Here is a 26,689-nt window from a genome sequence, read left to right as displayed (position 1 = left end):
CAAGTAAAGGTGAGAGTGTAGGAAATGTCTTTATTTCCAAAGGGTAGAGGATGGTGCCTAGATCAGAAAGCTACTTCCAGCCTGCTACTGAGCTGGCTTTCCCAGGGGTCTAAAATTTGGATGTCCCCTCATCCCTCCCACCTTCTGAACTGGGGCCATTTAGTTAAAGGAGTGGAGACCAGTGTGTAGCTTAAAATAGTTTATAATCCTGAAGGAGAACAGGAAAGGAGGAGGATGCCTGGCTCAGATGGTGCTTCTTACTCCCGTCCTAGGCAGCCCAGTTCTGGTCAGAGCCAAATGAGGCAAGTATGGCATCCAGCAGACACCAGGGGGTGAAGTGGAAAGCTCCCCTGAGTCTTGGGAGGTACACAGTTCTGGAAGTGGGGTTTCCTGGACTCCTTCTTCAGTGATCCGTAGATCTTCCTTCTGGCAACCCCTGAGGGCTATCAGTGCACAAGTGTGGAACATCTCCCACGTCTATAGCCCAGGCTGCCGTGCTTCAGGGGTAGGCATCTGGGGATCTGCGACAGAGGGCTGAGGGGTAAAATCAAGGCACAGAAGAGGCCCTCTGTGGAGAGGGAGTTACAGCCCCTGTCTTGCTTGGGGTTTTCTGTAGGAAAATAATAGAGAGTGGTGAAAACAGTACTGAGCCAGGTGGGAGGTAAGAGGACTTGAGTATTTTTAGTTTCTTTTTAACTTCTTATTGTAGAAAGATATATACAACTCAAAATTTCCCACATTAACCACCTTCAAGTGTACAATTTAGTGGTATTAATTATATTCAGAGTTTGGGCTACCATCACCAAAATCCATTACCCCAGTTTCTTATCGCTTCAAACAGAAACTGTACCCACTAAGCAGAACTGATTTTTAATCCCTGTCCTGCCATGCCTAGACAGGTTAGTGAGAATTATAAAGGTCCAGTGCTGGAAGGCTTGGAGAGGGGGTTGAGTCCAGGCTGTGAGACATCGGGTAAGTTACTTAACCTCCTGGGACCTCAGTTTCCTCATTTATAAACTGAGAGTAATGACAGTACTTATTTCCCTGCGTCATTATGAGGATTTACTGAGATGCTTTAGCATTGTGCCTGGCGCACAGGAAGTGTTTTATAAATCTAAGCAGTTACAGCTATTATGCCACCCCCCTTTTATGGAAGAGGAGACCTGTCCTCTAAGCCTCAGTGTTTTCAACTGTTAAATGGGGAAATATGCTCGCCTGTGATCTAATATCAGGTGTTGAGCTTCTATGTGCCATGCACCACAAAGTAACATATATATATATATAATATATATACTCATTAATCCAGTGAGATAGACACCCTTATTTTCCTCATTTTGCAGACAGAGAAATTGAAAATTGGAGCGTAAACTTTCCCCAACATCCCACAGCTGATAAACTGGGCCTGTCTGGCTCAGAAGCCTCATACTCTTCATGTTCCAGCCAAGTTTGAGGGGGACAGTCTCGGGAATCCAGATGCATTTAAGCAAAAGGTCGTGAATGTGAACATAATCCTGGCTTGTTAGCAAGTAGCTAGTCCCTAAAGGTGGGTGGCTACTCATTAGGGAGCAGCCCTGGCCTTGGGACTTTATTATGGCACAGACCCAGGGAGGAGGCATGCAAAAGGCCAAACATTTATTCAGTACCATACAAATGCTTCGCCTACATCAAGCCTGTTTGCTCACAGCTCTGTAGTATATTATCCCCATTTTATAAACAGAAAATGGACGTAGGCTCAGAGAGCGTGTATCATGCATTCAACTCTAAGCTCAAATCCCAAAACTTTAATCAATGCCCCCCCACCCCCCGCATCCCTCCCCCTCCAGTTAACTGTTAGGGGATCCTTCCTTGGGACAGTCTCCTCTGAGCTGTTAGATCTGCTGCAGCCTTCTCCCCAAGCGAGGTTCTTAGTGACCCCAGAGGAGGAGCCTCTGATTGAAGAGGTTAAAAAAGTGGAGGGTAGTGTGGTGAAGAGACCCCAATTGTGGGTTTGTGTGGGCCCAGGTCTCCTGAGTCACAAGAGCCAGAGCATGTGGGGTAAGGCTAGGAGGAGTGCACTGCTGGAGGTTGCTCACCCATAGGCTGCCGGCTGCCCATAGCCCTCACTGGCCAGGCTGCACCCTGATCACATTGTATCTCAGCCTCAGGGCACAGGCAGAGTGGCCCCTAGATAGCCCGGAAACATGGGGCAAAGCCGAGAGGTGCCAATCTCAGCTCAGGCCCACGCCTCTCCGGCCCCTACTCGCCGCTCCCTGGGAGGTTTCCCACGAGGACTACTGTGGGAGAGTAGTGTGTGGGAGAGCCACCAGAAAGAGTTTGGCTTTTTGACTGGGGGCGCGCTGCTCTGATAGTTCGCGCAGAACAGAAGCTCACGCGGAGGCAGATGGAGTAGAAAATGCCCGGAAAGGAAGATCGCGTAGAGGTTATTTACGAAGGCTGATGAGAACAGTGATGCCCAGGAGGGGGGCAGAAATGGCGTCTGCCCGGGAAATGGGCTGGAGTGCAAGCTGAGCGGGAGACAGCTTGAAGTGGAGGTTCCTGGGGCGAGGTGGGGCGGGGGGAGGCGCACACCGAAAGAGAGCGCGGCGCGGACATGACTCCCAAGAACTCGGGTCCTCAAAGGAGGGGGCGGTGGGGGGCCCCAGTTGCCTTGGAGACCCAGCGGCTGCTGTACCGCGCAGAGCAGTCTCCGCAAGCTGTTCGGTCCGACTGCTCTGCGTGGCCCCATGCCCCCGTGCTTTTCGTTTTCTGCTGGTACCCTCCGGGCGAATGCTCAGCCAGGGTGCTGAGCACCAGTGGGGAGGAGCTGTGCGAGCGGGCGGGTTAAGGGGGAGCCTGTCCCTGCATTCCCCTCCCTCCCAATCTGTTGTTCTCTCGTCGTCACTGCTGTGACTCCCACCTGGAGAGCTCCGCGTCCGGCAGGGGCTCCGCTGCTCTCCAGATGCGCCCACCCGGCGCTGCCTGCCTCGAGGAGGAGTGTGGGGAATTATAGTCTGCCTCGGGAGAAACCCGGGGCTCCTCGGCCTCTTTCTTCCCCACCGCGTGTGCAGGGCCTATGGCTGCTGTCCACAGAGGAAGACCCGGGTCTCCGAAGGAATGACGCCCTCCACCCCACCCCGCGGCCCTGGAGGGCAGGAGGGGTCGAGCAGGGCTTGGAGGGTGAGTTACACTGGGGCAGCAGGGGCGCAAGACCCACTCCCCGCCTGACAAGGTGCTGACGGTGATCTGGGACCCAGGCGGGGCCCATTTGGAGGCCCAGCTGACCCCCGTTAATTAGCACCTGAAGCCGCCGTAATCGGGGAGCAATCGATAGGCGTGACGGTGGGATGCTCGGCCACTCGGCCGCTCGGCCAGGCGACTTCTGGGCAAGCTCTTATTGCACCTTCCCCCCTTTTTCAGGCCCCGCTACTACCTAATTGTGTGGCCCTGGGCAAATCACTTCCATCTCTGCGTAGCATTTTCCTTGTTCCCTTGGCTCACAGGGACTTGTGAGGCGCCTGACACCCAGGAGGCACACGACAAACCTTCCCCTTCTCTGACGTCATAGGGGAGCGTGAGCCGCTCGGGGTACCAGCTCGGGAGGTCGGGGAGCAGGTACAGTTCAGGGGCTTCTTCTTTCGGAATTCTAGGCTGACCCTCAGGACCTGGGGGTGCGGACCTCCTTTTCCCCTGTGTCCCAGCCCCGGACAAACAGGCAGAGCCACGATGGTATTCTTCAGTGCCGTATGGGAGATTTAATTTGAACTCTGGAGTTTTCCCGCCCATCCCTCCCTTTCAACTGTTTGCGCGATGATCTTTGCCCTCTACTCGCACCTCTTGCCCGGGTCTAGGGTCACACCACCTGCGAGCAGAGACCTCGGTGTTAGGCGCCACGGCCGCCCCCAGGGGGCGCTAGCGAGGGCAGAGGAGGAGCACCTGCCGAAGGGAAGCCTCCCTTACAGCAGGTCCGCCCAAGCCCACCACCCCTTCTTTTTTTGGATCTCACTTCTCCCATAAGGCAGTTTGAGTATTTTCTTCCTCTTTTGTTTGGTTTGCTAAGGCACTTTTGTTTAGAGAAATGCTATTTGAAAAGCATGAATAAATACAACACAAATGGAGGGTGGATTTGGTCTAAGAGGGAATGGGACTCCTTACTGACCACTCTCATCCCCCCACCCCCCAATTTGGGAATTGCTGAACCTCCTACTTTGAGTCTATGAGTCTTTGCAGTTGGGGCTCCTCCTGAAGCTTCCAAGCAATGGGATGACCCACTTTTGGCCACACTCGTAGCCTTTCCCGTAGCTCTAGGTTGGATCTGAGAGACCCCAGCCCAGCCACTGCCCTGCTGCATGGCCTTGGTCAGTGACTTCCTCCTTTCTGAGCTTCCCTTTCTGGGCTTGAAGATGGGGCTTCCCAGCACTGCCAGCCATTGCCCCAAGACTCAGGGATCCTGAGCCCCCAGACTCTAAGGCCCAGCTTGGGGCCAGCATCTCACCCTGGATTGAGAGCAGCTGTAGTCACACCCTGTATGGATGGCACATAGGCAGCTCCAGTGAGGCAGAGCAGAACCGGGTGCAACAGCGCTTGACCCAGCGCAGGGCAGAGGCTCTGCACATCACCCGGGGCCCTGGAAGATGGACTCGTGTGGGCAGACCCTCAAACCAGATCCAGTAGACAGGCGCATCTAGCTGCATCATGTTCCCCATGGGGGTTCTGTGATGTTGGGTCTTCAGGAGGATGATCCGGGGCTCCCCAGTGGGTAGTTGGCTCCCTGAGGCGTCAGAGTAATTGGTCAGGCTATGATTCGTTGATGTCCTTGGGACCTCAGGTTCCACCTGCTCTTCTTGTAGTGGCACCTCTTTGGGCAACGTCTGTGCCTTGTCCCCTACCCCCGACTCCTCGAGCTTCAAGTTCTTGGGCTTCACCTCCTTAGGTTCCCCTGTGAGCTCTAACTTATTGGACTCGAGTTTCTCCTTGGGACACTCAGCCTCCTGGAGCTTTTCATTTTGTTTTCCTTTATTGCAGACATCATCCCTAGCAGGGAGAGGAAAGGCAGTCAGCAGAACAGAACTAAAGTCCTTGTCCTCTAACTCTGAGACAGTTGCTCAGAGGAGCCTGTTAAGAATGCTAGAGAGTGCTGAAAAGAAAATTCTCCACTACTCAGTGACCTGTGTGCCACTAGGTCAGGGTGCTGGCTCTCTAAAGGTCAGTTTGAGAGGGTGAATTACTCCAGTGGTTTGTTTTGTTTCAAAAATGTGTTCTGAGAAAGCTTAGGGGTTCTGAGGAGGTGCCTCAAATCCCCACCTCCACCCCCAGGGGAAGGAGAATGACAGCAGGGTACCTCCCTCCCTCAACAACACAATTGAAGTTTGGGGACAGGTATTTGAAGAGGTTTGGCTGTTTTTTAAAAATTGGAAAAGCGTGGGACAGATGACCCTGATTCTTCCCGCTCAGTGTTTCCTAATGGCCTGAGTCTGAAGCCCACGAGATAGAGTTAACCAGAAATATTCAGTGCAAGGAGGAGACTTTCCAAAGGGTGTCTGCAAGACATTGGTTCCCCTGCAGAGCGCCCAGTGACAGCACTGGCCTAGCCGAGTGTGTACTGAGTGAGGTGAGGCCTGAGACTCAGAGATGATACTGATGATGAAAATGCCAACATTGCTCGGGTGCCCCCTATATGTCAGACCCAGTGTCCTCATAGCAGTTCTGCAAAGTGGGAGGCAGTGCAGCGGCAGAGTGGCTCTTAGCTCAAAGGCTTTGGAGACAAAGTGGGGTTCACATTCTGCTTACATCTGTCTGATCTGGGGCAGAAAATACAACCTCAGAACCTTAATTTCCTTACCTATAAATTTGGGATAACTCTGTCTACCTAATAGGATTGCTGTGGGGGAATAAATGAAACAGGAAATAGTTGTCAATTGCTTAGCACAGTACTTGACACCTACGAGGTGCCTAATAAAGGTTAGCTTTCTCATTGTTCTGATATGACTTATGAGGAACTGAGCCTCACAAGGTCAACTAGTACTCAGACCTTGGGAGCCAGTCTGCAGGTTGTGTGGCTGTGAGTGGGGGAGCTGGAGAGACCCCTCTTGCTCAGTGCCCCAGGTTGTGGGATGATTATGACCATGGTGTCATACAGCAATGGCTTCGAATCCTAGCTCTGCCATTGACTAGTTGGTTTGCTAAGACAAGTTCATTTTACTTCTTTGAGCCTCAGCCTCCTCGTTGATAAAATGGGGTCAGTAACTATGTTCCTCACAAAGCCTCTAGAAAATTAGACCTGTTTTCTCAATCCTTTAGCACAGTGCCTGTCCCAGTAAAGAAGATATCGTGGTCATCATTGGGTCCGTGGTAGGGGCCCATTGGACTGAGCTCACCTAGAGGAGATGTGGAGGATCTTTGGAAATCTGAGCAGTGAATTCCAACACTTTCTGGCCAGGCTATGCAGTTCTTGGATCCGGGGGTTCGAGCTCTTGAATAACTTCAAGAGTGACAAGTTTTTTAACACCTGCCGGGGTGGAGACACCTGAGAAAAGGTTTGGCTCTCCTGGGATAGCCTCCCACTCCCCACCGTGCCTCTGACTCTGCTCAGCTCAGGCCTGGGCCTGGTGACTCCTTCTAGCTCACTCAACCTGGTGACCAGGATCAGCACTGTGTGCGTGCTCAGGCTCCCCTAATTTGGACCCACATGGCGCATCTCACCAATTTAAGTCGGTTCCGCTCAATTGCTTTGTTGATGGAGTGATGTACTATGTCCTGTGGTTCCTCATATTGCATCTGTGGGACAGAGAGAGCGCTAATGCAGGAGGAAGCCCCCTGAACACCTCCATGTGCCTCTCCATTTGACTGAGCATGTTTTGACCAACTCTAGATAGGGGAGTTCTTGGCACCTCGGGCAGAAATGGGGAGATCATTCTAACTTTCTGGGTCCCCCCTTCACCCTTCACCACTCCCTTCCCCCATCCCCAGGCTGAAAGGCCCCTGACTTTGGTGTGGTTTGACCCTAGGGTCCAGTCCGAAGTCTAACCTTGGAAACCACTCGACTCTTGGGCCTCTTCTTTGCTGATGGACTCATGCTGGATTGTGAGGCCTCAGTGGCAGATGGAGCAAGACTGGTTCCAGGCACTATCTGCGCCCTCCCTGTCTCAGTTCAGCCAGCACTCAGGCTGGGCATCAGGATGGTTGTGCCAAAGCTCCCAGAGAGGGGAGCTGTGACATCACTGAAATGTGTGACAGCAGCAGGGCTGGGTCTCCAAGGAAGATGTGTGGCAGGGTGATGGGTGAGGAGGAAACTCCCACTGGTGGAGAAACCTTGTAGGGGCCAAGCAGTGGCACACATTGTCATAATCTCTCTATGAGGTAAGAAAATTGTCCCCTCTTTTTAAAATGAGTAAGCCAAGCCTCAAAGCAGTTAAATAATTTATCCAAGGCCACACAGCTGGATAATGGTAGAGCTGGAAACCTAGCCCAGGCCTGATATTCCAAAATTCAGGGGTCCCCAAGCTATGTTTCTCTGTTCATTCATGTCACTTGTTGACTGCCTGGTTCCTATGAGGGGCCGCTGTCCTAAGTGCTGGAATAAAAGAATCTGGCACGTAACTGGCAACCAGCACATATTTGTTGAAAGATGAAATGAATAGCATCATCTATGATAAGGATAATTCTAGGGACCATGGAGCACAGAGAAGGAGCCCTCAACCCAGGCTAAGGAGGTAAAGGAGGTCTTCCTGGAGATGATGAGGAAGAATGAGGGCAGGCAAAGGGGCGTGAGGGGGCAGGGCATTCCCAAAAGAGAGGATCAAAGAATATGGTTGTGGGAGGGAATTATGGATAGTCGTATGTTGCTGGAGCAGAAAGTAGGAGCCAATTGTGGCAGGAGTTGAAGCTGGAGAAGTGATTTAGGTCACCAAGGGCTGGGAAGCCAGCTGAGAAGCTTGGGGTTTGTCCTGAAGGTTCTGGGGATCTCTAGAAGGACTCAGTCAACTAAGGCAGGGGGGCTGCGTTCTGAGCTGAGTGCCTGCCTGGCTGGTACTGCCACTCGTTCTAGTCGGTACTTGTCACTGTTCACGGAAGCTGCACCCCCCCCAAGCAGTTCATCCCCCATGACCTAGGGAATCTCCACGACCGTAGTTAGTACACCAGCAGAGGCTCACAGAGCAAGTTTCCATATTCCATCTCGTTAGGTCCTCCACTTACACAGAGGAAAACCCAGCGTTCATATTATATTTTAATTTGTTTTAAAGTCAGGTTTACTGAGGTATATTTTTATACAAAAATTCACCCTTTTGGTGTATAATTTTACATGCTTGCCAACACATACTACTGTGTAACCATCACAATCAAAATATAGAACAGATATCATAACCCAAGTCCCCTCGCACTTCTTTCTCGTCAGCCCCTCCTCGCCGCCCCTCCCCCCCAGCCCCTGGTAACAGCTCGTGGATTTTCTCTCCCTTTGGCTTTGCGTTTTTGAGAATGTACTCCTACAGTACAAGGGCGTTTGACTCTGGTTTTCTTTCGCTTAACAAATGCATTTGAGATTTGGTTTTTTCATTGTAAGTAGTATTTCATTATGTAAATATTCTACTGTTTGTTTATTTAATCATCATTCTAGGGACATCTAGATTGGTTTCCAGTTTTGGCAATTATGAATAAAGTTGCTAAAAATGTTAGTGTACAGGTTTCTAGTTTGATTCCATTGTGGTCAGGGAATACACTATGTATGGTTTTGATTCTTTTCAATTCCTTCGGTTTATTTTTTTTTATACTATAATGCCTTTTATTTTTATATTTACCATTTATCATGAATAAAAATGACTGAATAAAATTTAGAGTAAAAATTACCAGATTAGACTTTAAACTCCAAGTGATATGGAATCTTGAAATGATAAGATGTAATTTCCTTCAGTAGTGCAGCATTCCTGATGCCCTTTAATTCCCTCATTAATATCCCTGATGACTTTTTCATCATGCCCATACCTCAAGAAGGACAAAGGCTAATGTTTTGTTGTTTGCTGGCTGTTATTTTAAATTTTTATCTGTGGTTCTATCATTAGACGAGGATATTTATCCATTTTTCTTTTATGTTTTACAACTAACTATCCTGCTTGAGGTTTTTTAGTTAGGAATGGACTGTATGTATGTCCTGCAGTTCATGGTATTCATTCTCATGGAAATTATCAATCTTGTAAATGTTCTTTATATGGTGCAGAAGGTAAACTAGGACTGTAATAAAAAAGCATTCCAAAGGATGCTAAACAAATTAACAGGCCAGTCGACCATGCTTTACAATTAAGGGCAAAATGGTCAAGTAGAAAGCATAAGCTTTGGACTCAAACAGACCTGGTTTGGATCCCAGTACTGCCACCCACTGCCAGCTCTGGGACTGAGGTCAGGTCACTTTAACCTTTTGGAACGTCCCTGGGATATGGTCTGTCTTGGTGAATGTTTCATGGGTACTTGAAAATAATGTATATCTAGGTATTGTTAGGTGTATTCTCTAAATAGATGGTTTTTGTTGATATTGTTAAGTTCTCACGTCTTTGCTGATTTTCTGCCTAGTATTTCTAGCAGTTGTTGAGAGAGATATGTTGACGTCTCCAACTATAATTGTAGATTTATCTATTTCTCATTTCAGTTCCATCAGTGATTTGATCTTGAAGATCTGTTGTTTGATACATGCACATTTAGGGTTGCTATGTCTTCCTCTTGGTTTGACTCTCTCATCTTCATATAATATCCCTTTTTGTCCTTATTTATTTTGCTCTAAAGTCTACTTTATCTGATGTTAATATAGTCAACTCTGCTTAATTTGAATTGATTAGATGGCATATCAATTTCCATCCTTTTACCTTAAATTTACCTATATCATTATATATCTAAAATGAATTCTTGTAGACAGCATATTTTTGTTTTTTTTAAAACCCATTCTGCAAGTCTCCAACTTTTAATTGATACATTTAGACCATTTATATTAATGTAATTATTAATATGTTAAGGCTTAAATTTGCTTGTTCCCTCCATTTCCCAGTCTTCTGTTTCATTTTTCCAACCTTCCTGTGGACCACTTGAACATTTTTTAGAATTCCATCTGGATTAATTTATGGTATTTTTAAATGTTTCTCTTTGTATAGTTTTTTTAAAATTATTATTATAGGAGTTGTAGGTTTACAGAAAAATCATGCATAAACCACAGAGTTCCCATATATCAGCTGTGCTGTTTGAAACTGTTATGTACCCCAGAAAGCAATGTTCTTTATCCTAATCTAATATCTTGTGAGGGCAGACTTATTGTTTGGGTGGGATCTCTTTGAGTAAGTTGTTTCCATGGAGATGTGGCCCACCCAATTGTGGGTGCAACCTTTTGATTAGGTGGTTTCCATGGAGATGTGTCTGCCCATTCAAGGTGGGTCTTAATCTGCTTACTGGAGTCCTATAAGTTTTTGGAACTTAAACTTTTGGAAAAAACTTCAGGGCTGACACAGACAAAGACGTTTGGAGATGTGGAAAGAAAATGCCCCAAGGAAAGCTGTATGAAGCCAGAATCCAAAGGACTAGCAGACACCAGCCAAGTGCCTTTCCAGCTGACAGAGGCATTCCACGCCATCAGCCTTTCCTGAGTCAAGGTGTCTTTTTTCTGGATACCTTAGTTTGGACATTTTTATGGCCTTAGAACTGTAAACTTGTAACTTTATAAATCCCCTTTATCCTATTTCTGGTGTATTGCATTCTGGTAGCATTAGCAAACTAAAACACCACCCTATTATTAATATCTTGCATTAGTGAGGTGCATTTGTTACAATGCATGAAAGCTCAGTTTTATAATTGTGTTAACTGAGGCCCATCATTTACAATAAGGTTCACTGTTTGTGTTGTTCAGTTCTATGTGTGTGTATTTAAAAAAATTATTTTCATGACGTATACAACCTATAACCCCTTTTAACCACTTTCAAATGCATAGTTTTTTTAGTGTTTACTCTAGGTATTAGAGTATACAAACATATATTATCAGTCTATTGGTATTGACATTTTGCCAATTATCAGTCTATTGGTATTGACATTTTGCCACTTTGATTGAAGATTAGAAACCTTCCATCTATTTAGGTCCCTTTATCCTCCCCTGTTATAATGGAATTGTTTTAAATATTTCCTCACTATACTTTGGGTATATCACATCAAACCATGTTATAAGTTTTTCTTTTCACCATCAAACATAATTTAGAAACCTTAGGAGGGGAAAAATAGTCTTATATTTAGCTATATTTTTATTCTTTTCCTTGTTCTTTCCTCATTCTTGATGACTTTCAGGCTTCCTTCTTTTAACATTTATTTTATGTTTGAGTAACTTCATTTAGCCATTCTTTTAGGGTAGGTCTGCTGGCAACAGATTCTCTAAGTTTTTCTTTCATCTGAGAACCTATTGATTTCACCTTCATCCTGGAGGATCCTTTTGTTGGGTATAATATTTTGGATTGACAGTTTTTTCTTTTGGTTCTTAAAAATATTGTGCCACTTCCTTCTGGCCACTGTGCATTCTAATAAAAAAATATATGTAATTTGAATTGTTGTTCCCCTATAGGTAAGGTATAATTTCTCACAATTTTTTCTTTGGCTTTAGTTTCAAGAATTTGACCACAATATGTCTTATCATGGATTTCCTTGGGTTTATCATGTTTTGGGTCACCTTCTTGGATCTGTAGGTTTATGTCTTTCTCCAAATTTGGGGAAATTTCAGCCATTATTTCTTTGAATATTTTTTCAGTTTCATCTCTTTTTCTTTCCACTTGGGACTCCAATGACACAAATATTAGATCACTTTTTATTGTCTTGCAGCTTCCTGATAGTCTATTTTTGTTTGCTTGCTTTGTTGTTGTTTTAGGCTAATTTCTCTTTGTTGTTAAGATGAGGCAGTTTCTATTGTTCTGTCTTCAAGTTCACCAATTCTTTTCCTCTGTTATCTCCATTCTTATATTGAGCCCATCCAGTGAGTTTGAAAAAAATTTTGGTTACTTTAATTTTCAACTCTAAGATTTTCATTTGCTTCTTCTTTATATCTTTAATCTCTTCACCGAATTTTCCTTTTATTTCATTTAGTTCACAAATGTAGTTGCTTGTTGAAGCATTTTTTTAATGCTTGTGTTAAAATCTTTGTCAGATAATTCCAACATCACTGTGATCAATGTTGGCATCTATTGATTGTTCAAGTTGAAATTTTCCTGGTTCTTGGTATGGAGAGTTATTTTTTATTTGTAACCTGGAATTTTTGATATGAGAATCTGGATCCCATTTCAGTCTTCTCTTTTAGTAGGGCTCTGCTGAAATTGAGCCAGTGACATGGTTGGGTAGGGGGCAAGCAGGATGGCTAAATTTGTGCTAACTCTTTACAGTCAGGTGGGAGTTAGAGTCCAGGCTTCCCATGTGTTCTCCACTGACACCTCTCTGCTGGGAGAGGAAGGGTTGCTTCATCACTACTGGGCAGGGGTGAAAATCTGGCACTGCACTTGGCCTCCTTTCCATTGTAGGGAGGGAAGGGGTGCCTTGTTACTGCCGGATGGGGGTGGAAGCCCATGCTTCCCACATGGCTTCCTCTGACACCATGCTGGTGGTTAAAGGAAGGGGTACCTGGTGGCTGCCAGGCAAAAGTTGAAGTCTAGGCTTTCCGCTTTGCCCTTGCTCATGGCTGCTTGCATTTTGCTGCAGCGGAGTGTTAAATGTCAAAAAGATTTCTGACTTGCTAATGGTGCCCCTTTCCTCTTTGGCAAGAGAGAATAGACATCATTTGGGGACAATTTTTGTCTACACCTCCTCAGCATTTTCAGGTTATGTGTTTCTCTCTCACCCTGGAGAAAAGAAAACCAGGGACCTCACTGCGCTATCATTCCCTAAGTACCAGAGTCCCTAAGAGGTCCACCCTCTTTCTACCTTTCAGAACCCCATGAAGAATAAAGAGAATGCATACACTTCATCTTGTCCAGAACTAGAAATCCTCTTTTAATTCTGTCCTCTCTTTTATCCCCCTAGGGCCAAGCAGGTCATGTTTCTGGTTATATAAACTTTTAAAATTTGTGGGTTAGTGAATTTACAACTGCTCTTAAATAAATGAAGTTAACTTAAACAAACAAACAAAACTCTATTAGACAAAAGCTGCACCCACAATTTTCTCTGAGATAAGCCCTTCTTTACTTTTGCCTTCTGCTGAGATGGCTAAGGAACCACACCCTTAAGCTTTCTAGACTCACTTTTGTATGATTCAGAGGCTCTATGAGGTACATCCACAATCTCCTTAGAGGTCTTTTATCTGACTAAATAAGCTCTGATGCTTGCCTTAAATCTTTCTAACATGTTAACAAAAGATTGTACAGTTACTCTCAGATCCACGTTTTTTTGTTTGTTTGTTTGTTTTTGCATGGGCAGGCACTGAGCATCAAACCCCAGTCTCTCTGGCACCGCAGTGCTGAGCCACCATGACCCGCCCTCAGATCCATTTTTAAACCATATTTTACTGGCAGTGCCCTGGATTTGAGCTTTTCTCAGAAGCCATTTCTTACTTTTAGCATCATTTGTCACTTGGATAGGCTGAGAATTTCTGGATTGAGCTGACTCTTTCTTGCTGAACAGTCCTTTCATTAGCTCAGGATTTCTCAACCTCAGCTTTGTTGACATTTTGGATAATTATTTTGGGGCTGGGGGGTGGACGTATGTCCTGTCATTATAGGATGTTTAGCAGCATCTCTGACCTGTACTCAATAGATATCAGGAGCAATCTCCCCAATTTTGTCAACCAAAAATGTCTCCAGACGTTGCCAGTCATCCCTGGAGGCAGTAAACCTGTCGTTTGACAACCAGTGCTTTCCTTTCTCCCTCAACATACATTTCACTATAAGCAGCAAAAAGAAGGCAGGTTAACACTTCCTTGGAAATATACATGCAGTGTGTCAAATCATTAGGGACATTTTCTATTTTCCATTTTACTGTAGGCAACAGGGTTGCTGAATTTTGTGCCACGGCGTTAACAGGGATCTCTAATCCTCCAGTTTGTGGTAACACTTACCTTACTTTCCTGCATGGCTTCCCCTGCCCGTGGCCATAGGCTTCTGTTAAAAGCTCCTTCCAGACACCGTAGGCTTTCACAGGGTCTTCCCAAAGCCCACTATCCTGCCTACAGCCACTCTGCTCTCCTGTCCCAGCCGCACTCGACCTTTGCACCAAAATCTCTGTATGTTATCCATTGCTGTGTAACAAATTACCCCACATTTAGCAGTTTATTATTTATTTTCTTTCCAAATTTAGCAGTTTAAAAAAAGAAACTTATCTCAAAGTTTGTGTGGGTTAGATATCCAAGGGTGGCTTAGCTGAGCGGTTCTGCCTCAGTCTCCCACATGGCTGCAGGCAAGCAGGCGGCCAGGGCTGCCTTCATCTGTGGGCCAACCAGGGCTGGCGTGGGCACTTCCCCTCACTCGGGGCTGCTGTGGGCCTCGGTTCCTCACCCACTGGTGGCTGGAAGCCTCAGTGCCTTGCCCCATGGACCTCTCTGCCCTCTTTGCAACCTGCTGCCCGCAGAGCCAGTGATCAAGCAAAAGAGGGAGCTCACACCCAAACAGAAGCTGCAGTTTTTTAAGAAACCCTATACTGGACGTGACATGCCCTCATTTCTGCCAATTGCTGTTGGTCCCATAGATGAGCCCTGAAGCAGGGTGGAGGGGACTGCACAGGTGGGACAGAAGGTCCTGAACCTTGCAGGCTGTCTGGAGCTAGCTGCTGCGTTCCAATTTTATTCAATTCAGAATTTTTAAAATTTTCCCTTTGGACTTCCTTTTTGACCCATGGCTTATTTTTGAAATGTTGTGTTTAATTTCCAAGTATTGGGGTGTTTTCCAGGTATCTGTCTGTTATGATTTCTAGTTTAGTTCTATTAGGTCATAAAACATATTTTTTGTGCAATTCTAATTCTTTTAAATTTGTTAATGTATGTTTTATGACCAAGAAGATGGTGTATTTTGGTGAATATTCCATGTGTCATTGAGAAGAATCTGTATACTGCTGTTGTTGGGGGGGTGTTAGAAAAATGTCAATTAGGACAAGTTAGTTTGCTGTATCCTCACTTTTTTTCTGCCCACTTGTTATACTGATTTCTGAGAAAGAAGTGTTGAATTCTCCAGGTATAATATAGATTTTTCTATTTCTCCTTTCAGGCTTATTTTTCTTTCTTTCTTTCTTTTAGCAGTTTTATTGCGCTATAGTCACATACCATACAGTCCAGCTGAAGTATGCAGTCAGAGGTTCACAGTACCATCACGCAGTTGTGCATTCATCACCACAATCAGTGGACGTTTTCATTAATAAAAAACAGAACATCCCATACCCCCATCCTCCACTACCCCATCATTGATCCCTAGCATTGGTGTGGTGTGTGTTACTGTCAATGAAAGAATATGAAGATATTACTGTCAAGTACAATCCAAAGTTTGCAATAGGTGCATTTTCCCCCACATAATTCTATTAACTCGTAATAGTTTCATACATTTATTCTAGTTCATGGAGGAAATTTTAAATATTTGTACTGTTAATCACAGTCATTGTCCACCACAAGATTTACTGCTTTATACAGTCCCATGTTTAAACCTCTGCCTTTCCTTCTGGTTACAGATACGACTCTGCACTTCCCCTGTCAACCACATTTACACACAGTTCAGCACTGTTAAGTATACTCCACTATCCATTTCCACATATTTAAATTAAACTTAGTTAAAAATTTTGCACCATTAACCATCTGCTCCCCATTCTCTACCCTCATTCTATCTCCTGGTAACCTATATACTAGATTTCAACTCTATGAATTTACTTATTACAATTAACTCATATAAGTGAGATTATGCAGTGTTTGTATTTTTGCATCTCACTTATTTCACTCAACATACTCTCTTCAAGGTTGTCACATGCTTCAGGACCTCATTCCTTCCTCCTGCTGAATTACGTTCCATCACATGTGTATGCCACATTGTGTATACCCATTCATCGGCCGATGGGCACTTGGATTATTTCCATCTTTTGGCAATTGTGAATAATGCCACTACAAACACTGATGTGTAAATGTTTCTTCTTGTGCCTGCTTTTAATTCTTCTGAGTATTTACCCAGTAGTGTGTATTGGTTTTTACTTCTTTTTTTTTAAATTTGTATTAATAAAACCAATCAATATACAATATGAACATTCTTTTTTATCACATAGTTGTATATTCTTCAGCATGATCATTTCTTAGAACATTTGCATCAATTCAGAGAAAGAAAAAGAAAACAGAAAAAATTTCATACATACCATACCCCTTACCCCTCCCTTTCATTGATCACTAGCATTTCAATCTACTCAATTTATTTTAACATTTGTTCCCCCTATTATTTATTTATTTTTAATTCATATGTTTTACTCATCTGTCCATAAGTACATAAAAGAAGCATCAGACACAAGGTTTTCACAGTCACACAGTCACGTTGTGTAAGCTATATCATTATACAATCATCTTCAAGAAACAAGGCTACTGGAACACAGCTCTACATTTTCAGGCACTTCCCTCCAGCCTCTCCAATATACCTTAACTTAAAAGGTGATATCTATTTAACGCATAAGAATAACCTCCAAGATAACCTCTTCACTCTGTTTGGAATCTCTCAGTCATTGACACTTTATTTTATTTTTTTTTCATCTATTCCAACCTCTTTTTTTTTTTATTCAACATAACAATATACAAACACAAACATTCTTAGCATATGGTCATTCCATTCTTGATATATAATCAATAACTCACAATATCATCACATAGTTGTATATTCATCATCATCATCATTTCTTAGAACATTTGCATCAATTCAGAAAAAGAAATAAAGAAAACAGAAAAAAATCATACATACCATCTCCCTTAGCCCTCCTTTTCATTGATCACTAGCACTTCAATCTACTAAATTTATTTTAACATTTGTTCCCCCTATTATTTATTTTAGTCCAACCTCTTTATTGTAGTGCAGGTGGGGAAATATGAGGCAAGGTCAAAGAGACCAGTAGCCTCAGAGCTGGGAGGAGAATCATCTTCCTGGACTCCTAGGCCCCTGAATTTTGATCTTTCACCAAAATACTATCCTTTCTTTCTCAACCCTTTCTTTCCTCACTGCTTTTTACCTTGCACATAGAAAGTGATCATGAATGTGAAGGGATAGATGACCGAATCATCTGCCGATTGACACTTTATTTTGTTTCATTTCACTCTTCCCCCTTTTCGGTTGAGAAGGTTTTCTCAATCCCTTGGTGCTGAATATCTCAGCTCATTCTAGGATTTCTGTCCCACGTTGCCAGGAAGGTCCATACCCCTGGGAGTCATGTCCCACGTAGACAGGGGGAGGCAGTGAGTTTGCTTGTCATGTTGGCTGAGAGAGAGAGAGAGAGAGAGAGAGACCACATTTGAGCAACAAAAGAGGTTCTCTTGGGGGTGACGCTTAGGCGTAATTTTAAGTAGGCTTAGCCTATCTGTTGTGGGGTTAAGTTTCATATGAACAAACCCCAAGATTGGGGGCTCAGCCTATTGCTTTGGTTTTCCCCAGTACTTGTGAGAATATCAAGAATTCTCACTTGGAGAAGTTGAATTTTCCCTCTTTCTCACTATTCCCCCAAGGGGGCTTTGCAAAAACTTTTTTATTCACTGTTCAAATCCTTCTGGGATTTATCAAGGCATCACTCTGGACAAACCTACAAAATCTCATACCCTACTCAAGGTTCCATGTACTTAGGGTGTTCAGCTAAGCTGTCCACAGAAGTTATATTAGGAAATGCACTAGTCGAAATATAAATTTTGTACCAAATAAACCTTTTTTGCTTTAGTCTCACACATAAAGTTTTTAAATATTAATTACCATATATTTTCAACATCCTGCATTATTGACATTCCTTTGGTTTTTATGTCTTATATTTTACAGCTCTGGTATTACATTTGTACACACTTAGGACTGTTATGTCTTCTTGGTGAATTAAACCTTTTACCATTATATTTTGTTCCTCTCTTCATTCCTGCTAATATTCCTTGTTTAAAGTCTACTTTTGCTAGACTTAAAAAAAAATATTAATATTGCCACTCCAACTTTCTTTGATTAGTGTTTATATGGTATCTTATTCCATATGTTTACTTTTAATCTATCTACATCTTTGTATTTAAAGTAGGTTTCTTATAGACAGCGTATTTTTTTTATTGAAAAGAAATATTTACTTGTAAAAATGTTCACAGAATCTGTAAACACAGGCTGTATTAATAATCTTCCAACATAACATCATTTCTATGACAGATTAATTGGTCTGAAAAATATGTAGTTTGTTTTGCAAATTTAACTGGGTGTAATGATGATTTACAGGCTCATTTTCTTTGATGATATTTGTTTTTAAATATTTTCACTGAGATCTCTTCACATACCATACAGTCCATCCAAAGTATACAGTCACTGGTTCACAATATCATCATATAGTTGTTTATTCATCACCATGATCATTTTTAGAACATTTGCATGACTCCAGAAAAAGAAATAAAAAGGAAAAAAACATACATCCCATATCTCTTATCCCTCCCTCTCATTGACCTCTACTATTGCAGTCTACCCATTTTTTTTTTTACCCTTATCCCCTCCCCCATTATTTATTTATTTTTGTCCTTTTTTTTTTTTTTTTAATTCATCTGTCCATACCCTGGATAAAAGGAGCATCAGACACAAGGTTTTCACAGTCACATGGTCACACTATAAAAAGCTAGTTATATGGTGGTCTTCAAGAATCAAAGCTACTGGAACGCAGCTCAACACTTTCAGGTACTTCCCTCCAGCCACTCCAATACACCATAAACTAAAAAAGGATATCTATATAATGCATAAGAATAACTTCCAGGATAACCTCTCGACTCTGTTTGGAATCTCTCAGCCACTGAAACTTTATTCTGTCTCATTTCTCTCTTCCCCCTTCTGGTCAAGAAGGCTGTCTCACTCCCTTGATGCAGGGTCCTGGCTCATCCCTGGATAGACAGCATATTATTGTATCTTGCTTATTTCCCCCAACCTGCCAGTCTCTGTCTTTTAATGGCTGTCTTGTTATTGATATTGTTGGATTAAATTTTTCTATCTTGCTAATTATTTTCTGTTTTAAATAACCTGTGCTTTGTTCCTTTATGCCTTCATTTGAATTCATCGATTATGTTTTACCAGAGAAAACCCCCAATCTCATATTCCACTGGGACAAGGAGTAACCTATTACTATCCTACAGTTGATAAAAGTAGACAATGAGATGTACTGCATCAGAGTAAAACAGTTTAATATTCATGGCACAACAAACAGCGTGAGCATCAGCATAGTTGTTTGTTTCCCCTGACCCTAAGGTGCGGTGAGCCCAGATGCATGCTATACACAAAGTGGGTTTGTGTTGTGCCTGAGGAACCCGGGCTCTGCCCTTTTTGGCAAACAGTAAGCAAGCCTGCCTTTGCCTGGAGAAAAACATTTTACCTCCTCTCTCAAAATTACCAGTTTGTATGAATGATCCCAGTCAGGGGCCCAGGTGGAAGAGAGGCCAGGGCCTTGCCATCTTGATATATTCAGCGACACGTGTTGAACATAAAAGGCCTAGGAGATTCCTCCGAATATTTTTATCACTCATTTTATCTCATTACTGACTTGTAATTTATACCTGTTTTAAAGAAATATTTAGCAGTTGCCTTTGCACTTATAATATGTTTTTAATTAACCACAGTGTATCTTCACATAATAGTATTTCACTTCTCATATAGTGTAAGGTCCCTTTAACAGTTTATTTCCATTTTCTCCCTCCCATTCTTTTTGCTCTTATTATACATTTTAGTCTTATACATGTGTTCTAGTTTCTTAGGCTGCTTAAAGCACTCCTGGCTTGGCTTCTGTCCTCTATACTATGAAATGGGGCTGAGTATCTACTTCATCCCTTAGGAGTAAGAATCAGAGTGCCTAGAACACTTCTTAGAAGATGAAAACTGAGACAGCATAAAAGGGGAACAGGCTGGGAGCAATATTTACAGTCTGGAGGCAGACCACCTGGGTTCAAATTCTGGCTCACCACTGCTTCCTCCACTTTTCTGTACCTCAGTTTCTGTAGCTATAAAATGGAAATAGTAATAGTACTTACTTCACAGGATGGTTAAAAGATTAAAAGAATAGGATGTAAAACTCCTACAATAGTGACTGGCACTGGATAAGCTCTGTAGAAATGTTCATAATTAAGGTGCACGTCCTTTAATTTCAAAAATTTGTGAAAGAGAACAATCAAAACACGAATGTTTACTGAGCTTCTTTAAAGTGCCCCAGTCCTGTGCTAAGCATTCTCTTATAAAAATTATCTCATAAGAGATAGGGATTAATTATTCCTATTTAATAGACAAAGAAATGAAAGATCAGAGAAGTGTTTCACCAGCTGGTGGGAGGTAGCTAGGTCTACAAGCCTGGGGTGGGGTCTCACTGCAATGCCTGCACCCCCAAACCAGCTTCCACGCTTGTAATTAGTGGGAAAGCTGCCTGCTGTGCTTATCTCAAGGGCATTTGGGGACCTGGGTCCTGTAACGGCAGAGGCACTGCTTTGGGTACGCGCAGAGCGTTGGGTCCCCTGGCAGGGAGCCTGGGCACCTCATGAGCTTTTACATCTTAGTCCACAAGCTGTTGCCCCTCTTCCCTGCTTGTTGAATTCATTGCCCCAAGACTTAGCTCAGATATCCCCACTTGGATTTTATGGGGTGGGGAGTGGGGGTGGGTTTCAGCAGTCTGTTTTATTCAGTGATTTTGCCCACATTTATTTCTCAAGGTCTCTTTCATTGACTCAATTTGTATCCAAGGAGGGGATCAGAAGTGAGGCTTTTATGCCTGTCTCCTGAACCTGCTTCTCTCTTTCGCACCTGGGATGAATGGCAGCAAAGACACGCACCAACAACTTCTTTATTTGAGGCATTGAGAAATGGGCTTCCTATAGTCTCTAGCGAAATATTAGAGGGTAGCAAGCATGTAAACATCCTCACCAATAGAGCGAGACCGAAGAACTGAAGCCTCGCCTGGATTTATTACTGTGAAGAGATTTACGCAGGAGGTGACACATCCGACTTGGGTTTTGAAGTGATGACTGACCACTGTGTGGAAAAGGCGTGTAGAGGGCCCGGGTGAGAACAGGAAACAGATATAATAAGGAAGGCTACCGCAGGGGCCCAAGACAGAGCGGTGGCTGTGGATATGAAGAGGAAAGTGGATTGAGAAGATACTCAGAAAAGAGAAGCGACAGCTAGTGAAGATGTATTTTAATGTAAGCCGAGAGGGAGGTGCCAAAGATGACTCAAAGAGCTTGGCTTGCTTACGAATGTTTGTTGAATGAAAGACTGACAGAGTGACCTCAGGCCGAAGTATCTCGAATGGACCACCCCATCCCCGCCCCCACCCTCACGCGAATCCCAGAGTTAGGAGCACAAGGGTACCCGTAGAAGGGAAAAGGAAGAAATGGGCACCAAGTCTCGCCCCAGGAGTTATTAGACACTCTGGCACGGGTCTGAGCCCAAGGCCCTGGGAAGGGGGCAAACGTTTCGCCTCTCGGCGGGTAGTTTCGCCTCGCCCCTCCAGCCCCGCCGTCCGGGACCTACCGGGCCCCTGTGTTACCGTGGAGAGGTGTCGCGGGGTGCGGCGCAGCGCTCAGCCCTCCAGGCCTCACCCGTCCCGATGCCCACTACGCCCAAGACGCTGGAAGCCTGGGCGTCGGCTCCGTACAGTGCCGGGGTCGGGAAGCAGGGGCGGCGGGCTGAGTCCCAGCGTCAGGGAGCCCCGCCACGGTGCACCTGCCTTGCTGGGCGGCCCCCGGCCCGGGCCCCACCCCTCCGCCCACGGCTCCTCACCTTCCCCGCCCCGGAGTGCGCCTTCTCGAGATGTGCGCGCGTAAGCGTGGCCCGTGTGGCCGAGGGTGCCGGGGAGTCAGGGTGCGGGTGCGTACTGGTTGCGCTCGGCTGCGAGGAGTCGCGTCAAGGGTGCGTGGGCAGAGCCCGCGCGGGTCCCCGCAGCGGGGCGGCGCGGGCGGGGTGCGGCAAGTGTAGGGAGCGCGCGGGGCTGAGCGCACGGCGCCCGCGGCCAGGCGGGCTGCGGAGGAAGGAGTCCGGCTGCCCAGGGAGGCAGGATGCGTGCCGGCAACTTTTTGGCGGCTTGGGAGGTGCGGGTGGCCGCGCCCGCGGGGGCTCCCTCTGGCCGCCGGGCGAGAAGCGAGCGTGCCCGCCGCCGCCCCTCCCCCACTTCCGCCTCCCGCCTCTTCCTCGTTCCTGGCTCCCAGGGCCGGTCCGTCCCGGGGGAGACCCGGCGGCACGGCCCCACCCCGGCCGGCGCGGCTCACTCCCACGTCCCCGCCGCCGTCTCGCCCAAGCCCGTAGACCGGGTCAGCGGGGCCGCCGGGCGCTGCAGGTAGGGGCGGCGGCGGGCACAGGTGCCGCAGGAGTGGCCGGAGGGTGGGGGCGAAGCGGGCAGAGGGCGCGGTGGGGGTGGCGAGACCCCGCCTCTCCTCCCTTCCCCCCCCCCCCCCGGACGCGGCGTGTCCCTTTTTAGGGAATTCTTTCCTTCTCGCTTACTCCAGTTTGGGTGGGGCTGAACTCGAGAGGGAGCTCTCCATGTCCCTGACTCCCCGTCGGGCCCGCGACAGCCTCCTGCCCCCAGGTCTCGTCACCCCCTCCCCAGCACCTTCAGCCGCGTAAACAACTCCCTTCTCCACTACTTGGCTCCGCGGCCCCCCAGGGGGCAGCCCCTTCAGTCTTGTGAGTCCTTGGGGTTAGGGGGAGGGAAAAGAGAGGGGGCGTCCCTGAGCCCCTAGACCCAGTCAACCCCTGCCCCACTCCCACCCTCCCCCGCCCCGCGGCGGGAGCGCTCAGCCTCGGCGTCCCGGGGTATTTTTAGCGGCGTGACCTGGGCGGCAGCTCTAAGAGCTTTTCCCAGGAATCAGCGCCAGCGCCTCCCTCCTCCTCCGCGGCCCGGCCGCTGCGGCCGCGCGGTCTCCCTACACTTCCCAAGCTCTCCTAAGCCCTGTTGGGCCTGCCCGGGTTTGGGTCCCTCTCCGCAGCCCCGACGCCCGTGGAGCCCGCCAGGGTCTCGGCTAGGTGGAGCCCAGGTGGGATGGGGAAGGAAGTCTGCCAAGGATGACGAGCTGGTCCTCAACGAGGAACTCCCCCCCCCCCCCCCCCCCCCCCCCCCCCCCCCCCCCCCCCCCCCCCCGCCCCATGGGGTTGGAGAAGAACGCCAGGAGCGAGGCTGCCTGGATGGGAGTGAGCGCAGGGCCTGGGCTGGCCCAAAGCTCAGGCATTCTGGAAAGCTCTCAGCACTGGGGGTCAGGAGGCCTGCCCTGAATTGGACCCCGAACCTCACCTACATGTTCATCTACTAGTGGAGGAGATAAGATCCCGTGACATGTGTCAGAGAGGAATAAGTAAGGAGGTGCAGGGGTTTAGAGAAAAGATAGTGGACCCCTAAGTAGCACATGTGTCAAAGCTTTACAGTTTACACAGCGCTTTCACAAGCATTGTCCTGTGTTTGAAGTCTGTGGGATGATTATGGAGATTTCAGGAGGGAGACTGTGGTTAGGAAGATGATTTCCCTAGGGTAGAGCCAAGTCTGGAAGTCAGCTTTTGTGACTTGAAGAAGGGATGGGAGGGGCATGGTGGCCGTAGGATGTGTGTGGAGAGAGAGCTAAGAGGGGAAGGGGTGGCTTTAGTCTCTATTTTTTAGAGGATGGGCAGGATCTGGAGTTGCCACACTGGAGGAGCAGCAGCCTCCACCTGGAAATCTCCATCCTACCCTCTTCCCCAGCCTTCCCAGGGAAGGCTGGAAACATTAAGCAGGGAGAGTATATTCCCCCATGGGGGCTGGGCCATCTCTTCTCAGAAGGGCATGATATTGAGACTCGGCCATTGGCTGTGTTCCCTGAATACAGAGGAGCCTCTTTTGCTGTGACTGGAACTGGCATCCCCTTTGTGGCGATACAGCCAGCCCTGTATTTTGAAGTTTGTGGGATGGGCTTGGTTTCAGGGAGGGGAAAGAGGTGTCCAGGCTGAAATAGGGGCCCTACTGCTTGGATGCTGGCTGTATCCCCAAGCCCAGGTCCCCACTGCATTCTCTCAGCTTCACAGCATACTTGTCTCATTCCTCTGTCCTCCAGAAGCTGACATGGACCCAAATCCTCGGGCAGCCCTGGAGCGCCAGCAGCTCCGCATTCGGGAGCGGCAGAAATTCTTTGAGGACATTTTACAGCCAGAGACAGAGTTTGTCTTCCCCCTGTCCCACCTGCATCTTGAGTCACAGAGACGTAAGTCCCAAGTCCTGGGGGAGGGAAGGACTGGGACTGGGATGGGTAAAGGGGAAGTCCTATAGATCCTGAATCTCAGGGACCCCCTCTGCTCCTACTTTTTTGGTCCTCTAAACTGCCATCTCAGGATCTGGTGGGTGTCTTTGATCATCCAGTCTCCAGCCTGGGACCCCCTAACTTGCTCTCTTCTTGATCTGCAGCCCCCATAGGTAGCATCTCGTCCATGGAAGTGAACGTGGACACGTTGGAGCAGGTGGAACTTATTGACCTTGGGGATCAGGATGGTGCAGATGTGTTCCTGCCTTGTGAAGATCCTCCCCCGACCCCCCAGACGTCTGGTATGCCCCTCTACTTTGGGGACTTGGGTACTAGTCAGCCAGAGCTGGATATTGGGGCCTCTGAAGTGAGGCTGCAAGGCTGGGGAAATGTACAAGTAGGTGCTGGAAGTGGGTGTTTCCACCAGCAAAACAGCTGCCTGTTCTGATTTTAAGGGAAGTTGACCTTAAGAGGAACTGGGTTGTAGATTCCCAGTCTCAAATTCTAGGAATGGCCAGCCCCTTTAGCCTTTGCCAATTATACAGTTGTAAAAATTAATGTAGGGCGGGCCGCGGTGGCTCAGCGGGCAAGAGTGCTTGCCTGCCGTGCCGGAGGACCCCGGTTCGATTCCCGGCCCCAGCCCATGTAAAAAACAAACAAACAAACAAAATATAATAAAACAAGAAAATGTTTAAAAATGTTTCCCTTTCTTCCTCCCTTCCTTCCTTCCATCCTTCCTTCCTTCTCTGTCTTTCCTTCCTTTCCTCCCTCTCTCTTTAAAAAAAAAAAAAAAAAAAAAAAAAAAAATTAATGTAGATAAAATAATGTAAAAATGTAATTTTTACACTCGACAGCTTAAGCAGTTCTAGCTTTCATAGTAATAGTAATATTTATTGGGTACTTATAAGGTTCTTAATACTGTGCTAAAGTATTTTACATATATTAGCTCCATCCTAACAGTGTCCTATCAGGGTAGCTGGAAATTTTCCCATTTTATAAACAAGGATATTTTGACTCAGGAAGTAGAAAAGCTGCGATTCAGGCCATGTCTGTCTGATTCCAAAGCCCATATGCTTAACCTGTGAGAATAGATATTCTCTCATCTAAAACAGCTATTGTTTACTGATGAACTGCTGTATTGCAGACATTTCATAAGCATTCTTAGATTTCATCTCCAAAACTCCAAAGTGTAGGTATGCCTTTTTTTTTTTTTACAGAGGAACAGAGTCCTTGAGAGGGAAAGTCTTTCCCAATCTACTCAGCAGCAAGTAAATGATTTGGTAGAACTTTTACTTTTGGACTGATTGGTCTGACTTCAGTCCCGACATGGTATATGGAAGTGGAAGGAGCTGGGAGTCAGGAGACCATATTGGGGCTCCCCAAGCCCAGGTCCCCACTGCATTTTCTCACCTTCACAGCTGGCTCTTTGTTGGACTGGCTAAGTGACTTTAAACCGTACCCTCTCTCGACCTCATATTCCCCACGTGCAAAATGAGGATGCTGGCCAGACAGTTACTAAGAGTTCTCTGAGCTAGGTTGCTCTCTGAAACCCTGACTGTGGCCCTGATCAGCTCTTCTCTTCCGGGCAGGAATAGATGACCATCCAGAGGAGCTGAGCCTGCCAGTGCTCACATCGGACAGGACCACGTCCCGGACATCCTCTTCATCTTCTGACTCTTCTGTCAGCCTGCACAGCCCAAATCCAAGTGACGGTGGAGCAGACACACCTTTGGCACAGTCTGATGAGGAGGAGGGTGGGGCTGATGGAGAGGCAGAGCCCATGACTGGCAGCTAACAGTGGGCCCCTATTTACAGACTGATTGGGTGGAGCTGGCCATTCTGCACATGGAGACCCTTGGCTCAGCCGGGGCCCTTGGGGAGACCCCAGACTTGTTACTTTTAGTAGTCACCAGAAGGAGGGAGGGATGGTGGGATAGTTCCTCTCTGGAAACTCATCCTCTCCTACTTTATTGCTAACCTTTTCCTGCTATAACCTTCCTACCAGTTTTTGCTTACTCCTGAGTTAGGGCTTGCAAGCAAAGAGATGGAAGATGAGATAGGACAAAATGCTACTGCTTTTCTTAGCACTCATCTCTCCCCCAAACTATCCTGCTGTCTTCTAATAGACTCTCTTAATGTATTGTCTCTAAATGGACATAAACTCCTTAGCATTCCCAGTGAGATGGTCCTCCAGCCATCCTGAATCCTTACATCCTTTTTGGAACAGGATACGATAAAAATAATAAACCAATAATAATATACCATCTGTTTTAGTTTGCTAATGCTGCTGGAATGCAATATGCCAGAAATGGGTTGGCTTTTCTA

The 26,689-nt window shown here is 46.3% G+C and overlaps 2 protein-coding genes and 2 long non-coding RNA genes across 12 annotated transcripts; 1 reads left to right on the top strand and 3 right to left on the bottom strand.

The window, feature by feature from the left end:
- Positions 1–184: 184 nt before the first annotated feature.
- LOC143689877 (uncharacterized) lies at positions 185–3,544 on the bottom strand. Its single transcript, XR_013178950.1, has 2 exons — positions 3,410–3,544; positions 185–610 (listed from the first exon to the last, which is right to left on the bottom strand). It is a non-coding gene; the product is annotated as an uncharacterized LOC143689877 (long non-coding RNA).
- Positions 3,133–26,625, top strand: DBNDD2 (dysbindin domain containing 2). Of its 8 annotated transcripts, none has more exons than XM_077167945.1 (4): positions 3,133–3,156; positions 24,182–24,328; positions 24,529–24,666; positions 25,954–26,625. In XM_077167945.1, the coding sequence occupies exons 2-4, from the start codon at positions 24,190–24,192 to the stop codon at positions 26,157–26,159; spliced, it is 483 nt and encodes a 160-aa protein (XP_077024060.1). In that variant the 5' UTR covers positions 3,133–3,156; positions 24,182–24,189; the 3' UTR covers positions 26,160–26,625. The 8 variants fall into 8 exon arrangements, with proteins under 8 accessions (XP_077024060.1, XP_077024063.1, XP_077024057.1 ...); XM_077167948.1 differs by lacking the exon at positions 3,133–3,156 and adding an exon at positions 3,500–3,591; XM_077167942.1 differs by lacking the exon at positions 3,133–3,156 and adding an exon at positions 6,993–7,335.
- Positions 3,710–7,291, bottom strand: TP53TG5 (TP53 target 5). 2 transcript variants are annotated; one of them, XM_077167924.1, is made up of 5 exons: positions 7,004–7,290; positions 6,679–6,753; positions 6,354–6,484; positions 4,472–5,010; positions 3,710–3,838 (listed from the first exon to the last, which is right to left on the bottom strand). In XM_077167924.1, exons 1-4 carry the CDS (start codon positions 7,049–7,051, stop codon positions 4,494–4,496), a joined length of 771 nt encoding a protein of 256 aa, XP_077024039.1. In that variant the 5' UTR covers positions 7,052–7,290; the 3' UTR covers positions 3,710–3,838; positions 4,472–4,493. The 2 variants fall into 2 exon arrangements, with proteins under 2 accessions (XP_077024039.1, XP_077024042.1); XM_077167927.1 differs by having other exon boundaries at positions 3,787–3,912; positions 7,004–7,291.
- LOC143689886 (uncharacterized) lies at positions 15,354–22,032 on the bottom strand. The gene is made up of 3 exons (XR_013178955.1): positions 21,888–22,032; positions 21,030–21,137; positions 15,354–17,390 (listed from the first exon to the last, which is right to left on the bottom strand). It is a non-coding gene; the product is annotated as an uncharacterized LOC143689886 (long non-coding RNA).
- Positions 26,626–26,689: the final 64 nt, after the last annotated feature.

This window comes from Tamandua tetradactyla, chromosome 1, assembly GCF_023851605.1.
Source record: "Tamandua tetradactyla isolate mTamTet1 chromosome 1, mTamTet1.pri, whole genome shotgun sequence".
NCBI lineage: Eukaryota > Metazoa > Chordata > Mammalia > Pilosa > Myrmecophagidae > Tamandua > Tamandua tetradactyla.
Note: the sequence above shows the minus strand (reverse complement) of the source record. Positions and strands in the feature narration are given on the sequence as shown.

What these genes read in the sequence shown, in the direction of transcription:
- DBNDD2 (XM_077167929.1), top strand. Translation starts at nt 22,644, where the DNA reads ATGTCCCTGACTCCCCGTCGGGCCCGCGACAGCCTCCTGCCCCCAG. An exon ending in CGACAGCCTCCTGCCCCCAG is followed by an intron (nt 22,690 to 24,181) that starts GTCTCGTCACCC and finishes TCTGTCCTCCAG; the next exon opens with AAGCTGACATGGACCCAAAT. An exon ending in GCATCTTGAGTCACAGAGAC is followed by an intron (nt 24,329 to 24,528) that starts GTAAGTCCCAAG and finishes CTTGATCTGCAG; the next exon opens with CCCCCATAGGTAGCATCTCG.
- TP53TG5 (XM_077167927.1), bottom strand. Translation starts at nt 7,051, where the DNA reads ATGAGTCCATCAGCAAAGAAGAGGCCCAAGAGTCGAGTGGTTTCCAAG. An exon ending in AGAGTCGAGTGGTTTCCAAG is followed by an intron (nt 6,754 to 7,003) that starts GTTAGACTTCGG and finishes TCTGTCCCACAG; the next exon opens with ATGCAATATGAGGAACCACA. An exon ending in AGCGGAACCGACTTAAATTG is followed by an intron (nt 6,485 to 6,678) that starts GTGAGATGCGCC and finishes CCACCCCGGCAG; the next exon opens with GTGTTAAAAAACTTGTCACT.